The sequence below is a fragment of the Coregonus lavaretus genome (genome assembly GCF_964263955.1).
Source record: "Coregonus lavaretus genome assembly, chromosome: 3".
Lineage (NCBI taxonomy): Eukaryota > Metazoa > Chordata > Actinopteri > Salmoniformes > Salmonidae > Coregonus > Coregonus lavaretus.
The window spans coordinates 34,842,654-34,856,679 of record NC_139990.1 but is presented as its reverse complement, the minus strand read 5'-3'; the positions used below and the strand labels follow the sequence as shown (position 1 = coordinate 34,856,679).

General features: G+C 41.5%; 1 protein-coding gene across 3 annotated transcripts; it reads left to right on the top strand.

The window, feature by feature from the left end:
- The first annotated feature begins 2,439 nt into the window (after positions 1-2,439).
- Positions 2,440-13,675, top strand: olah (oleoyl-ACP hydrolase). 3 transcript variants are annotated; one of them, XM_084158611.1, is made up of 7 exons: positions 2,440-2,500; positions 7,275-7,402; positions 10,719-10,857; positions 11,083-11,182; positions 11,355-11,524; positions 12,490-12,572; positions 12,886-13,675. In XM_084158611.1, exons 2-7 carry the CDS (start codon positions 7,276-7,278, stop codon positions 13,026-13,028), a joined length of 762 nt encoding a protein of 253 aa, XP_084014737.1. In that variant the 5' UTR covers positions 2,440-2,500; position 7,275; the 3' UTR covers positions 13,029-13,675. The 3 variants fall into 3 exon arrangements, with proteins under 3 accessions (XP_084014737.1, XP_084014735.1, XP_084014736.1); XM_084158609.1 differs by having other exon boundaries at positions 2,472-2,543; XM_084158610.1 differs by having other exon boundaries at positions 2,475-2,667.
- The last annotated feature ends 351 nt before the right edge of the window (positions 13,676-14,026 follow it).

Here is a 14,026-nt window from a genome sequence, read left to right as displayed (position 1 = left end):
TACTCAGCAAATTGGATGTAGTCTATCACAGTGCCATCCGTTTTGTCTCCAAAGCCCCATATACTACCCACCACTGTGACCTGTACGCTCTTGTTGGCTGGTCCTCACTACATATTCGTCGCCAAACCCACTGGCTCCAGGCCATCTATAAATCACTGCTAGGCAAATCCCCGCCTTATCTTAGCTCATTGGTCACCATAGCAACACCCACCCGTAGTCTGCGCTCCAGCAGGTATATCTCACTGGTCATCCCCAAAGCCAACACCTCCTTTGGCCGCCATTCCTTCCAGTTCTCTGCTGCCAATGACTGGAACAAATTGCAAAAATCTCTGAAGCTGGAGACACTTATCTCCCTCACTAACTTTAAGCATCAGTTGTCAGAGCACCTTACCGATCACTGCACCTGTACACAGCCCATCTGAAATTAGCCCACCCAACTACCTCATCCCTATATTGTTATTTATTTTGCTCATTTGTACCCCAGTATCTCTATTTGCACATCATCTCTTGCACATCTATCATTCCAGTGTTAATACTAATTGTAATTATTTTGCACTATAGCCTATTTATTGCCTTACCTCCATAACTTGCTACATTTGCACACACTGTATATATATATATGTATTTCTGTTGTATTTTTTACTTTGTTTTGTTTTACCCCATATGTAACTCTGTGTTGTTGTTTTTATCGCACTGCTTTGCTTTATCTTGGCCAGGTCGCAGTTGTAAATGAGAACTTGTTCTCAACTGGTTTACCTGGTTAAATAAAGGTGAAATAAATAAATAAAATAAATACATCTGACCGCATTAACTAGGCATACGTCAATAAGTGGGCAGGGACTGGTCATATTTTATGTAAATCATGTGACTTTTCAGACATTGCTGTGAATGGAGAACTGTCGAACGTTAAAACAGAAAGAGATTATAGGCATTGATTTGTGTGGCTGAATTTTAGTAGATGTATAATCATCTCACGATCGACTGGCATGCACTCCGCGATCGACCAGTAGATTGCGATCGACTCGTTGGGCACCCCTGGTATAGATAATAGAACGAAAATGAACAAAACTTTTAAGTGATCTGATTTTTTGTTTATAAATACTTTGCTACAATGACACTCTTAGCTAGCTACCCACCTCATTACTTTCTGTTAGTATGTGCACGTAGTACACATCATGCTTTCGGGATGCGTGTCTTTTCAGATTCCACAATGATTCTGTAGTTTAAGACACTACATCACCACACACCCTCTCTTGCTCTTGGTCCTCCTCATCTTTGTAAGTCACCTTGATTTAGCACCTGTGTGTTTTATCAGTTTCTTTATGAAAATATTTAGCGAACTCCATGACAGTAGCTAAAGCAAGGGGCTATAGCAGCACACAAGTAGCCTACAAATGCATGCTGGGCCGGGCATGCCCTGACCTCGTGAAGTGAAGTAAGCGCTACTGGAGCAAAATTGGAGCGGGCGAGAAGGCCGATGCTTCAGCCTTTGCAAAACTTGCTCCAGGCTCCAGTCAAATTGGGCATGCTCCACTCCTCGCTCCACTCCAGCTCTGCTCACATACTCTGGTAGCTGTAGCTAGTTGGCTAGCTAGCAGCAAGCAAGGGATAAGAACGTTGCCACTGAGCATGGCAACGGAACATAAAGAACGAACGACTGGGTCACGTCTGTAAATATCAAACTAATCGAACAAACGACTGGGTCAAATTAGTATGAATTTGCTTGTAAAAATTTAAATATCAATGAAGAATAAGTTATTTTGTATTTTACCCCCTTTTTCTCCCCAATTTCGATCTTGTCTCATTGCTGCAACTCCCCAACGGGCTCGGGAGAGGCGAAGGTGGAGAATAATATATATAAATTATATTAAATTAATTATTTACCATGTAATACCACATTCCAGTCTTCAGATGGCACTTTTGTTCTATTTCAGCATCAGTTTACTAACCAAACCTGAAGAAGAAAAGAACCAGGGTTGTGGCAGCGGAGGCAGAGAAGAATTTGGGATTGTGAGGAATTACTGCAGAACAGCTGCTGTTGAGTGGTAGTGTTCTGGACACAGTAGGTTGGTGCTACCTTAATTGGGGAGGATGTGCTCGTGGTAATGACTGGAACGGAATTGTGGAATGGTATCAAATACATTAAACACATGGTTTCCATGTGATTGATGCCATTCCATATGCTCCGTTCCAGCCATTATTATGAGCCGTCCTCCCCTCAGCAGCCTACACTGGTTCTGGAGTAGGACTAGATAGGGTTAAATAGTGGAATGGGGTGGTGGGTTTATTAGAGAGGGCTAATAGTTGGCAGGGCAATTTTCACTTTTCCCAATTTTGTATTACCGTATTAAGAATTTAATGTAGGTAGGCCGTGAATGGCCTCACACACCAGTACAGTAGGTGGCGATGTATGCATCTAACAGTTGGAGGCGATCCGCCATCCAATCCCAAAGAAGAAGAAAAAGAGGAAGCGAATAACCAGGAAACTATAAAATTGAAGGTATTGCTTTGAGAAAATTTGACGTGGCACAACTATTTAACAGGTATTTACAGTATGACATACTATTTTACTCGTAGAAAAACTTAAGTGAGGTGTCCATTTAGTAAACTACATGAAGTGTAAGAACTGGATCTGGCAGTAAAGTGACCAAAATCCAAACAAACATGGTTAGTTTGCTACTTTAGTTTGTTGAGGTAGCCTATAAACCTATATAAAGAGGTTTACGTTTTGGTGTGTGTTTTTTGATAGATGTTGTCCTCAGGTTGTTCCATTATACCTCTGACAGGAAAGTAAGGGAGCTTTCGCACCAAATTGGTTTCAAGCGTTTTTACGAACTCTGGCGCATAATCGCCCTTGTTTCGGTTCGTTTGGGCTGGTGTGAACTCTTATCAACACACGGGAGCGCACCAACAACACACTGTGGTTCGCTCAAAAGGGGTGGTCTCGGTCCGATTCCATTCGTAACGTGGTGCCAGTTGGGACCAAAAACAGGAAAATAACCAGAGGCACGCAGTATTGTTGGTTGTTTGACTGCGAACATTTGATGATATGCAAGCAGTAGCTTACCATAACTTGATATCTCTGAAACATTATGTGAGTAGTCAGCCCATTTATGAGCGCATGCTGATTAGGGCCCCGGGCTATACCAGGGATAAAGGCTACTGAATATACCCTATTCACGTCGCGGTTAGAGCAAGCAGCTTTTGCTCTGTTTTCTTCCGCATGTTGTTGGAAGATCAAAGCGAAAGTAATATGAAGTTTGAGACACAAGTTATGCTCCTTGATAATCATATATGGATTTAACATGACCATTTTTCTCCAAAAAACAAATTACTTGCATGAACCCCATGGTTTTGTTTAGGTGTTTTAGTTTGTTTGACATTTCGCAATGTGAAACCAGACCAAATAAAAAAACAATGTAACAAGTAATCTAACACTGATTCGAAATATACCTCAGAACTATATGTGTGAAAACGCTGTAAGATTGTCAGTGCATTTCCTTAAATGTTTGATGTAAGCAGACCTACTTCATCATAAGTAAGACTCTTGTATCTGCCAGTGTGCCAATCTTTATACAACGGGTGGGTCTAATTCTGAATGCTGAATGGTTAAATCTGCATTCCAGCCAGTGTCTATTCCACAAGTTACCACTGGTTAAATCTATGACGTTAAAATGAATATTTACTCTGTTCCATCTGACTGCGCAATCCACTGTTAAATCAGCCCAGCCAGGCAATTTATAAACTTGATCTCCACTATAAAAAGCATCTAGACATTATCTCCCATTTCTTTTAGACTAACATTTAGTTTTCAACAGCGGAGATTTGTATAAACCTTGCTGTCTGTCTCTCCGACATTTGCAACATTGTTTCAATATTCAAATTCGATCTCCAGCTGTCGCATAGTAATGATTGTGTCGGGAGTTGGGATGAGACAGGCAGGCAGCTTTTCTCAGCCAGACGAAATCATGAATTAGCATCATTTTTATGGATATATTCAAAGAAATATCAATAGAAAACAGGTAAAACGAAGTGCAGCTAGTTTGCAGTCTTTCCAGCTTCAGTTTGAAGTGATTGTGTTAGCTGTGTTGTTGACTAGCTCCTCTGAACAACAGTGTCCTGACTAGAGAGCCCATTTTCTATGCCAGGTGAAATCGCGCCTCATTAGCTCATCGTTATGGATGTATCCAAATAAGTGTCACTAGAAAACAGCTTATGCAAATGCAGCTACTTTGTTGTTATTCTGGCTGCACTGTTTGACGTGATTGTAAGTTAGCCTTAGTTGGCTAGCTAGCAAGCAAGGGGTAAGAACGTTGCCAGCCAGTATGGCAATAGAACATTTAGAACGAACGACTGGGTCGAATTTACAGAAGAAAAAGACTGAACGACTGGTTTGTGTCTCTGGCAACCGAACCGGTAGAACGAATGACCAGCCGGCTTGGGTAGCAACCCTAGATTTGTGTCAGGACTATATCTTGTGGAAGGAAGAAATAGTATGAATAAATTCATCATAACGTTTAATGAAAATATGTAAATCATTATTTGAATATGTTGGTAACCCATTGTGTAAAAGTGATAATGCCCTTGAAGCCGGTGTTTGGAGGATATATTGGCATGGTTTATAAATTGCCTGGCTGGGCTGATGAGACAGTGGATTACGCAGTCAGATGAAGCAAAGTAAATACGCATTTTAACGTCAGATTTAGCCGGTGGTAACTTGTGGAATAGACACCGGCTGGAATGCAGTTTTAACCAATCAGCATTCAGGATTAGACCCACCCGTTGTATGAATACAGTGCATTCGGAATGTATTCAGACCCCTTGACTTTTTCCACATTTTGTTACGTTACAGCCTTATTCTAAAATGGATTAAATCGTTTTTTTCCCTTCATCAGTCTATACAAAAATATCACATTTACATAAGTATTCAGACCCTTTACTCAGTACTTTGTTGAAGCACCTTTTGCAGAGATTACAGCCTCAAGTCTTCTTGGGTATGATGCTACAAGCTTGGCACACCTGTATTTGGGGAATTTCTCCCATTCTTCTCTGCAGATCCTCTCAAGCTTTGTCAGATTGGATGGGGAGCGTCGCTGCACAGCTATTTACAGGTCTCTCCAGAGATGTTCAATCGGGTTCAAGTACGGGCTCTGGCTGGGCCACTCAAGGACATTCAGAGACTTGTCCCAAAGCCTCTCCTGCATTGCCTTGGCTGTGCTTAGGGTCGTTATCCTGTTGGAAGGTTTGCCAAAAGGTACCTAAAGGACTCTCAGACCATGAGAAAAAATATTCTCTGTTCTGATGAAACCAAGATTGAACTCTTTGGCCTGAATGCCAAGTGTCACGTCTGGAGGAAACCTTGCATGGTGGTGGCATTATCATGCTGTGGGGATGTGTTTCAGCGGCAGGGACCGGGAGACTAGTCAGGATCGAGGGAAAGATGATCGGAGCAGGTTTTTGAGGTCCTGAACGCTCTGGAGCAGGTTTTCATCAAGGATCTCTCTGTACTTTGCTCCGATCATCTTTCCCTCGATCCTGACTAGTCTCCCGGTCCCTGCCGCTGAAACACATCCCCACAGCATGATCATGCCACCACCATGCAAGGTTTCCTCCAGACGTGACACTTGGCATTCAGGCCAAAGAGTTCAATCTTGGTTTCATCAGAACAGAGAATACTTTTTCTCATGGTCTGAGAGTCCTTTAGGTACCTTTTTGCAAACTCCAAGCGGGCTGTCATGTGCCTTTTACTGATGAGTGGCTTCTATCTGGCCACTCTACCATAAAGGCCTGATTGGTGGAGTGCTGCAGAGAAGGTTGTCCTTCTGGAAGATTCTCCCATCTCCACAGAGGAACTCTGGAGCGCTGTCATAATGACCATCGGGTTCTTGGTCACCTCCCTGACCAAGGCCCTTCTCCCCCGATTGCTCAGTTTGGCCGAGTTGCCAGATCTAGGAAGAGTCTTGGTGGTTCCAAACTTCTTCCATTTAAGAATGATGGAGCCCACTGTGTTCTTGGGGAACTTAAATGCTGCAGACATTTTTCAGTACCCTTCCCCAGATCTGTGCCTCGACACAATCCTGTCTCGGAGCTCTACGGACAATTTCTTCAACCTCATGGCTTGGTTTTTGCTCTGACATGCACTGTCAACTGTGGGACCTTATATAGACAGGTGTGTCCCTTTCCAAATCATGTCCAATCAATTGAATTTACCACGTGGACTCCAATCAAGTTGTAGAAACATCTCAAGGATGATCAATGGAAACAGGATGCACCTGAGCTCAATTTCGAAACCTCATAGCAAAGGGTCTGAATACTTATGTAAATAAGGTATTTCTGTTTTTAATTTTTTATACATTTGGTAAAATTTCGAAACCTGTTTTCGCTTTGTCATTATGGGGTATTGTGTGTAGATTGAGAAAAAATAAAGAATTTAATCAATTTTCGAATAAGGCTGTAACGTAACAAAATGAGGAAAAAGTAAAGGGGTCTGAATACTTTCCAAATGCACTAATATAATGACACACACATCAGGACATGTACATAGTGAACTCGTACACATTGTAAATTTAAGCAATAAGGCCCAAGGGTGTGTGGTATATGGCCAGTATACCACGGTAAAGGGCTGTTATTATGCACGACGCAAGATGGAGTGCCTGGGTACAGCCCTTAGCTGTGGTATATTGGCCATATACCACAAACCACTGAGGTGTGTTAATGCTATTATAAACTGATTACCAGCGTAATTAAAGCAGTAAAAATAAATGTTTTGCCATACCTGTGGTATGTCAGCCAATCAGCATTCAGGGCTCGAACCACTCAGTTTATAAATGAAAATAGAGTACAGTATTTCAGAACGTGACCTACCGCTTGTATGTCAATATCAGACTGGGAAGAATCTCCCCTATCTGCAAGCATTACCAATGGCCGTACACCTTATACTGTAAATTCAACCAACCAATAGGAATACATACACATTGAATACATATTTCTGCAGTGTCAAGTGGAAATAAAACCAACCCTGTTACACTGGCACACAGACACTTTGAACATTCAGAATAAGTTATAGCCTTGTTGTTAATGCAACACATTGATAAATAGGTGCGCTTCAAATGGCACATTGAGGACATTATAGTTACATTTTAACAAAATGTCTTAAACTGCTAATTCATTACCATATTAAATGTTATCGGTTTAAATGCAAATGGCATCTTCAATTTTAACGCATTATACATAGGCCCATTCCCTATCTTCATTTCTCTTTTCAAATATTGTAGAATGGACAAGGTGATCAACTGCTTCAGTAAGAGACCTGATGCCATGGCCAGACTGATATGCTTCCCATGGGCAGGAGGAGGCTCCATACACTATGCACGCTGGGGGAAAATCCTCAGCTCCATTGAAGGTGATGATGATGATAATAATACATTGGATTTACATAGACTTTTTCAAACACCCAAAGGCGCTTTACATTAGGTACTATTATTATTAGAGCCCGACGATAAATCGATTGACCGATATTATCGGCTGCTATTAGCCTTTCACATAAATATTTGTATCTGTCTTTATTCCGCATATAAAGCACCGATATTATATACATAGAATTAACAAATAAAGTATGCCTGCTCATTTGCTGTCATTCTTTGAATTTTTCAATGGTTGCCTGAAGATGGCGCTCTACGAGCTGCTCATTGAACATCATTCAGCCCTAAGTCAAGACATGAGAGAGAGTAGGCATGGTGGTTTGACGGTGAGTAGCTTGCCACAGCCAGTGACGGCGTATTTGAATAGGTAAATAATCAAAAGTACACTTCACCAAGCAAGCAGCCCTGTCCTCATCACATTCTTACTTAGTTAACGTTAGCTGGCTAGCTAGACAGCAATGTAGTTAGGCTCTCTCTAGCCAGCAAGATATACTACATGACCAAAAGTATGTGGACACCTGCTCATCGAACATCTCATTCCAAAATCATGGACATTAATATGGAGTTGGTCCCCCCTTTGATGCTATAACAGCCTCCACTCTTCTGGGAAGGCTTTACACTAGATGTTGGAACATTGCTGCAGGGACTTGCTTCCATTTAGCCACGAGCATTAGTGAGGTCGGACACTGATGTTGGGTGATTAGGCGTGGCTCGCAGTCGGCGTTCCAATTCATCCCAAAGGTGTTTGATGGAGTTGAGGTCAGGGCTCTGTGCAGGCCAGTCAAGTTTTTCCACACCGATCTCGACAAACCATTTCTGTATGGACCTCGCTTTGTGCACGTGGGCATTGTCATGCTGAAATGGGAAAGGTCCTTCCTCAAACTGTTGCCACAAAGTTGGAAGCACAGAATTGTCTAGAATGTCATTGTAGCGCTAAGATTTCCCTTCACTGGAACTAAGGGGCCTAGCCCGAACCATAAAAAAACAGCCCCAGACCATTATTCCTCCTCCACCAAACTTTACAGTTGGCACTATGCATTGGGGCAGGTAGCGTTCTCCTGGCATCCGCCAAGCCCAGATTTGTCTGTCGGACTGCCAGTCGGTGAAGCGGATTAATCACTCCAGAAAACGCGTTTCCACTGCTCCAGAGTCCAATGGCGGTGAGCTTTACACTACTCCAGCTGACACTTGGCATTGCGCATGGTGATCTTAGGCTTGTGTGGCTGCTCGGCCATGGAATCCCATTTCATGAAGCTGCCGACGAACAGTTATTGTGCTGGCGTTGCTTCCAGAAGGAGTTTGGAACTCAGTAGTGAGTGTTGCAACTGAGGACAGACTATTTTTACACGCTTCAGCACTGGGCGGTCCCGTTCTGTAAGCTTGTGTGGCCTACCACTTCGCGGCTGAGCCGTTGTTGCTTCTAGACGTTTCCACTTCACAATAGCAGCACAGTTGACCGGGGCAGCTCTAGCAGGGCAGAAATTTGACAAACTGACTTGTTGGAAAGGTGGCATCCTATGACGGTGCAACGTTGAAAGTCACCGAGCTCATTCTACTACCAATGTTTGTCTATGGAGATGGCTGTGTGGGCATGGCTGTGTACTCGAGTTTGTGTACTCGATTGTCAGCAACGGTTGTGACTGAAATAGCTGAATCCACTAATGTGAAGGGGTGTCCACATACTATTGTGTGTGTGTGTATGTATATATATATATATATATATATATATATATATAAGTAGTTAACCTAGCTAGCAATCTGTGCTACTTATGTGCGAACACTGGACTGGCGCCAAATTGAACACTTACTGTGTGGGCCTATTATGTTAGTGGGTTTATTTAGTTAGTTTTCCGTAAAAAGCTAGATAGTTGGTGCAGATCTATCATTCGGGTCATGTGCTTGCATTCATGATAAGATTGTTGGGTAGATAGCTAAATTAGAAGTTGTATGACCAAAACCAGTGCGGCAAGGACTTTGCTGCATTAACGTTTTCAGTCATCAGCGTATGCCATTTGCAGTTGAAATATACACTGAGTGTACAAAACATTGACACCTGCACTTCCCATGACATAGACTGACCAGGTGAAAGCTATTATCTTTTATTGATGTCACTTGTTAAATCCTCTTAAATCAGTGTAGATGAAGGGAAGGAGACACGTTAAAGAAGGATTTTTAAGCCTTGAGACAATTGAGACATGGATTGTGCGTGTGCCATTCAGAGGGTGAATGGGCAAGACAAAAGATTTAAGACATTTTAACGGGTTATGGTGGTAGGTGCCAGGCGCACTGGCTCAACAGTTTCCTGTGTATATCAAGAATGGTCCAGCACCCAAAGGACATCCAGCCAACTTGACACAACTGTAGGAAGCATTGGAGTCAACATGGGCCAGCATCCCTGTGGAACGCTTTTGACACCTTGTAGAGTTCATGCCCTGACGAATTGAGGCTGTTCTGTGGGCAAAAAGGGGTGCTACTCAATATTAGGAAGGTTTTCCTAATGTTTTGTACACTGTGACTAGCCAATACATGTTGTATTGAATAACAGTGTAATTTACATTATGGTTTCAGTAAGAAAACATTGTTGTAATGAACAGCTAGCATGCACTAACCAAGATCTCATTGCGAGGTTTCCATAAAGTGTTTGTTTACATGACCCATGACCTTTGACTGTTGTAAAGCACTGCAGTGAATCTACTCAAAACAAATGATGACACCTAGTGGTGACATTATGAACTGCATGTTACTGCATTTCACTGCATTGGTTGTGAACAGTGAAGTTTCAGATTTATTGAGACAAAGTTTCATTAATTCAGCCCTCCTTGTTTATTAATTTGCTTGTGGTGCTTCAGCAACAAAACAATTCTGCATTCTTATCCGCTGCCATAGATGGACATATCTTTAAGTTGTATTTACTTTAGTATTTATGGAGGATATAGTAGCTTTTTGATGTAAACCACAAATAATTGTAATATTTAGTTAAGAAATCATCATTTAGAGTATCTGTTAATCCTTTGGACCACAATTTGTGTAAAAAAAGGTTGTCTTTCATTCCACCTCTAAAAAACAATATATTGGTAATCAGTGACTTTTTCCTCCCTAAAATCAGTATGAGTATTGGACCCAAGAAACCCATATCGGTCGGGCTCTAATTATATTTTAAAAATAGGATTGGTTTATTGAAATTGCATTATCGATTGATGGCTCCGAATTCATGAGCTTTAGGCTTAGTGAAGTGAAAGGAGAAATAAAATGTCTGTAAAACATACACAATGTATCTCCCACTTTTTCCTTTGCTAGTGTTTGCTGTTAAACTTCCTGGCAGGGAGGCTCGAGCCAAAGAGCCCTTCTTTCAAAGCATGGAGCAGATTGTTGATGAGATCATCAATGTGCTGCTGCCGGTGCTCAAAGAGAAGCCGTTTGCCCTCTTTGGCCACAGGTACAAGTAGAAAAATGTCATCACTTAGTTATGAATCTCGTCACCCAGAACAAATCAGGCTGTCACGAGTACAGTTAGTTTTTGATGACACATAGTTACTGATGGCACTGTTTGATCTATAGTCATCATCATCATGGTCCTTTCTTTCCTGAAGCTACATTTTATTGATCCAAAGTTGTCAGAATTGTCATTATTACCTTTTATAACTATTCTGCACTGTCACAGCTTTGGCGCCATGACCAGCTTTGCTATAGCAGATACTTTGAAAAGAGTCCACAAGCTGGAACCAATTCACATCTTCCTGTCTGGTGCCTCTGCACCCTACGTGAGTACTGTAATAGCAATCATGTAAAAACGGAACAGCAATATACAATATAACTTTACTATGACATTTGTATGACATGCAATCATATGGGCATTTCTGATAGCATTTCAGAAGTTATCACTTAATGTACTGACCTAAAGCAGTCATGCTTTAGTTTTTCCTTTATTTCTAGTCTGAGATGCGTATCCAAGCCCCAAATAGAAGTGATTTATCAGACGAGGAATTCCTCCAGTGGATGACCAGGATTGGTGGGACTCCCCCCGAGTTACTGGCCAATTCTGAGGTGGTAAAGCTCTTCCTGCCTGCGCTGAAAGCCGACCTCCACGTGGTAGAGAACTACAGGTGGGCATCTCTGGCTTTGTCACAATTATCTCTCCTTCCTCCCAAAGTGTGCACTTTCACTCATTTGAAAGGAAATTACTGGTATAAGAAATATGGTGGAAATTTCCCCTAGCCCATGCCTCCCATCAATCCAATTATTTTAGATTTGTGGACAGTAGTGAACAAGTGCACACTTCAGAAGATAGGAGATATTGTTGGGACGCGCCTTCTATTAGCATCACTGGCCTGTACATGTTATTTAGCGACATATTTGTTACCACTTATACCATGGCATTGTTGAATACTCGATTCTGATTGTCTAGAAGGGCATTATAGAGCGTGCATTATTTCCTTATAATGCACTGTATAATTCAATGGCTATGAAGTTAAAGAGCATCTGAACACACCGATTGGCACGTGTGTTTTTCTGTTGCTCATTAGAAAAACGAGATTTCAGTTTTGGAGGTGTGTTTCCTGATCGATTCCGCGTTTGGTTAATAATGTTTGTCCCCCTTGAGACACTGAAGCCTATTTCACTTCCTCAAAATCCCCAGAATGAATCTAAGATAACTCAAGAAATCTTGATTAATTTTGACGTTTCTGTCGAGGATGTTTTAGTTGCGTAATTGTTTGGAGTATTTCTCAAGACAAAAATTATCCTATTTACACTTTGTAGTCAATTTCAACACTAGAATAACTGTTTCTGACTAATCGATGCCACATAGCCCGTTTTTAAAGGGATTTGTTGCTTTTTAAAGGTAGTCACTCTTTAATACTTACATGGTCTATATTTGAGCTGCTTTTGAAAGCAAAAGTTGAATTGAAAACTTTATTGGCATTGTTGAATTCGATTTTCATTATAGCAAGCTACTGGAGGACTGATGGATTTGGTTAGCTTGCTAGCAAGCCTGTTATCGCCCATATTACATATGTATAAATTATTACACATGTATAAATATGTAATAAAGATTGTTCTTGTGTTCCAGGTGCGACAGGCCAGACAGTCCTCTCCTCTCCTGCCCAGTCACATGCTTCGATGGAAAGCAGGACATGCCTCATGACTTACAAGGTCAGAGTTCTGATGCGATGTCTAGCAATTCTCTCAATAACATTTACACTGCTGTAACACCCTGTGATTAACACAAATTACATGACTGTATGAGTTCTGCACGTGTATATAAAAACATGGCCAAGTGATGAGCACAGTTCAGCTAAAGGTTCCTGGCGGTTTGTGTAAGGTCTTGAGAGAACTCTTCATAAATTCCGTGATCATTTTAGAACCTTTTGAAGTTGCTTTAGAACTTTAGTTGTGGAAAATTGTGATCTGTTTCCATCGCAACTTTAAATGTGTTATGCGTCTTTCCCTTTTTCTCATTTAACAGCATGGAAAGACATATCATCTGGAGATTTTACAGTGCAAATGCTACCTGGAGCTCACTTTTATTTAAAAGATGCAGCCAATGAGAAGGTCATATTGGACTACATCACAAAGTATCTGGAGATGGCGGAAATTGACTACTTGTAGCTATGAAGGGCGCAGTGGCAGTGACACAACCAGTTTTACTTAGTTTTTGAAGAATAGGAGTCCAAGAAGCATTTCAACAGTAGTATCATTGGTAACAGTCAGGTCACTCACTGCAATTCCTGCCTACAAAATATCATTCCTTTTTCTATGCCTTGGAGCAATAATGCAAATGATGGAAGTAGGGTTTGTTGACCATGTGAATCTAGCCAATGTAATTAGTATTTTAAGAGTGAGGTAAGTTGTATTACAGTTTAAAATGGAAACAGACAGATTGCCTGACTAGTCCTCTTTGTATACCAATGTCTGCCTCCCAAATTACACCTTATTCCCTTTTATAGTGCACTACTTTTGACCAGCACTATATAGGGAATAGGGTGCCATTTGGGACATTGTCTGTTACCATTACTGTACTGTACCAATGACATTCTGCTGAGCCTGATGTACCTGAGGTTGGTCAACGTCTGTGGCCGTTTCGGCACCATCTGTGCATCTGTCACTTTTATGTTCTGATCAAAAGTGTTAGCATGTGTCACGAGAATTTTGTTATCTCAATGGTTGAAGTCAAACACTTCTTAAATCTTTGAATAATTCCCAGAGGTGTAAATCTCTAGTTTAAATTAATTAAACAAAGACCCCTTATTGCAATGGTCAGCCTTTATTCATTGAGAGTGCTCTGCAACAAAATGGTCGTACAATCTTTTTATACACACACGTCAGAGGAAAAATCCCACCCTGCTTTAGGCGCGCTGTATTTTTCCACTGTACACATCTTGTAAGCTCACACCTGGGTTTAGCTCATGTGATTTTCCTCTGCTCTCCTGACTATCATGTTACACATACAGACACACACACACACACACACACGTTCTTATCATAGTCTACTCCTTTCTCGGGCAGGCTGCATTTTTTCTCTATCACTGTTCTCACAATATCCTGCAAGCCTTTTTCACTCCCCCTCCCTGTGTGGGAACCGGTCTTCTGTTATTGGTTTCAATCGT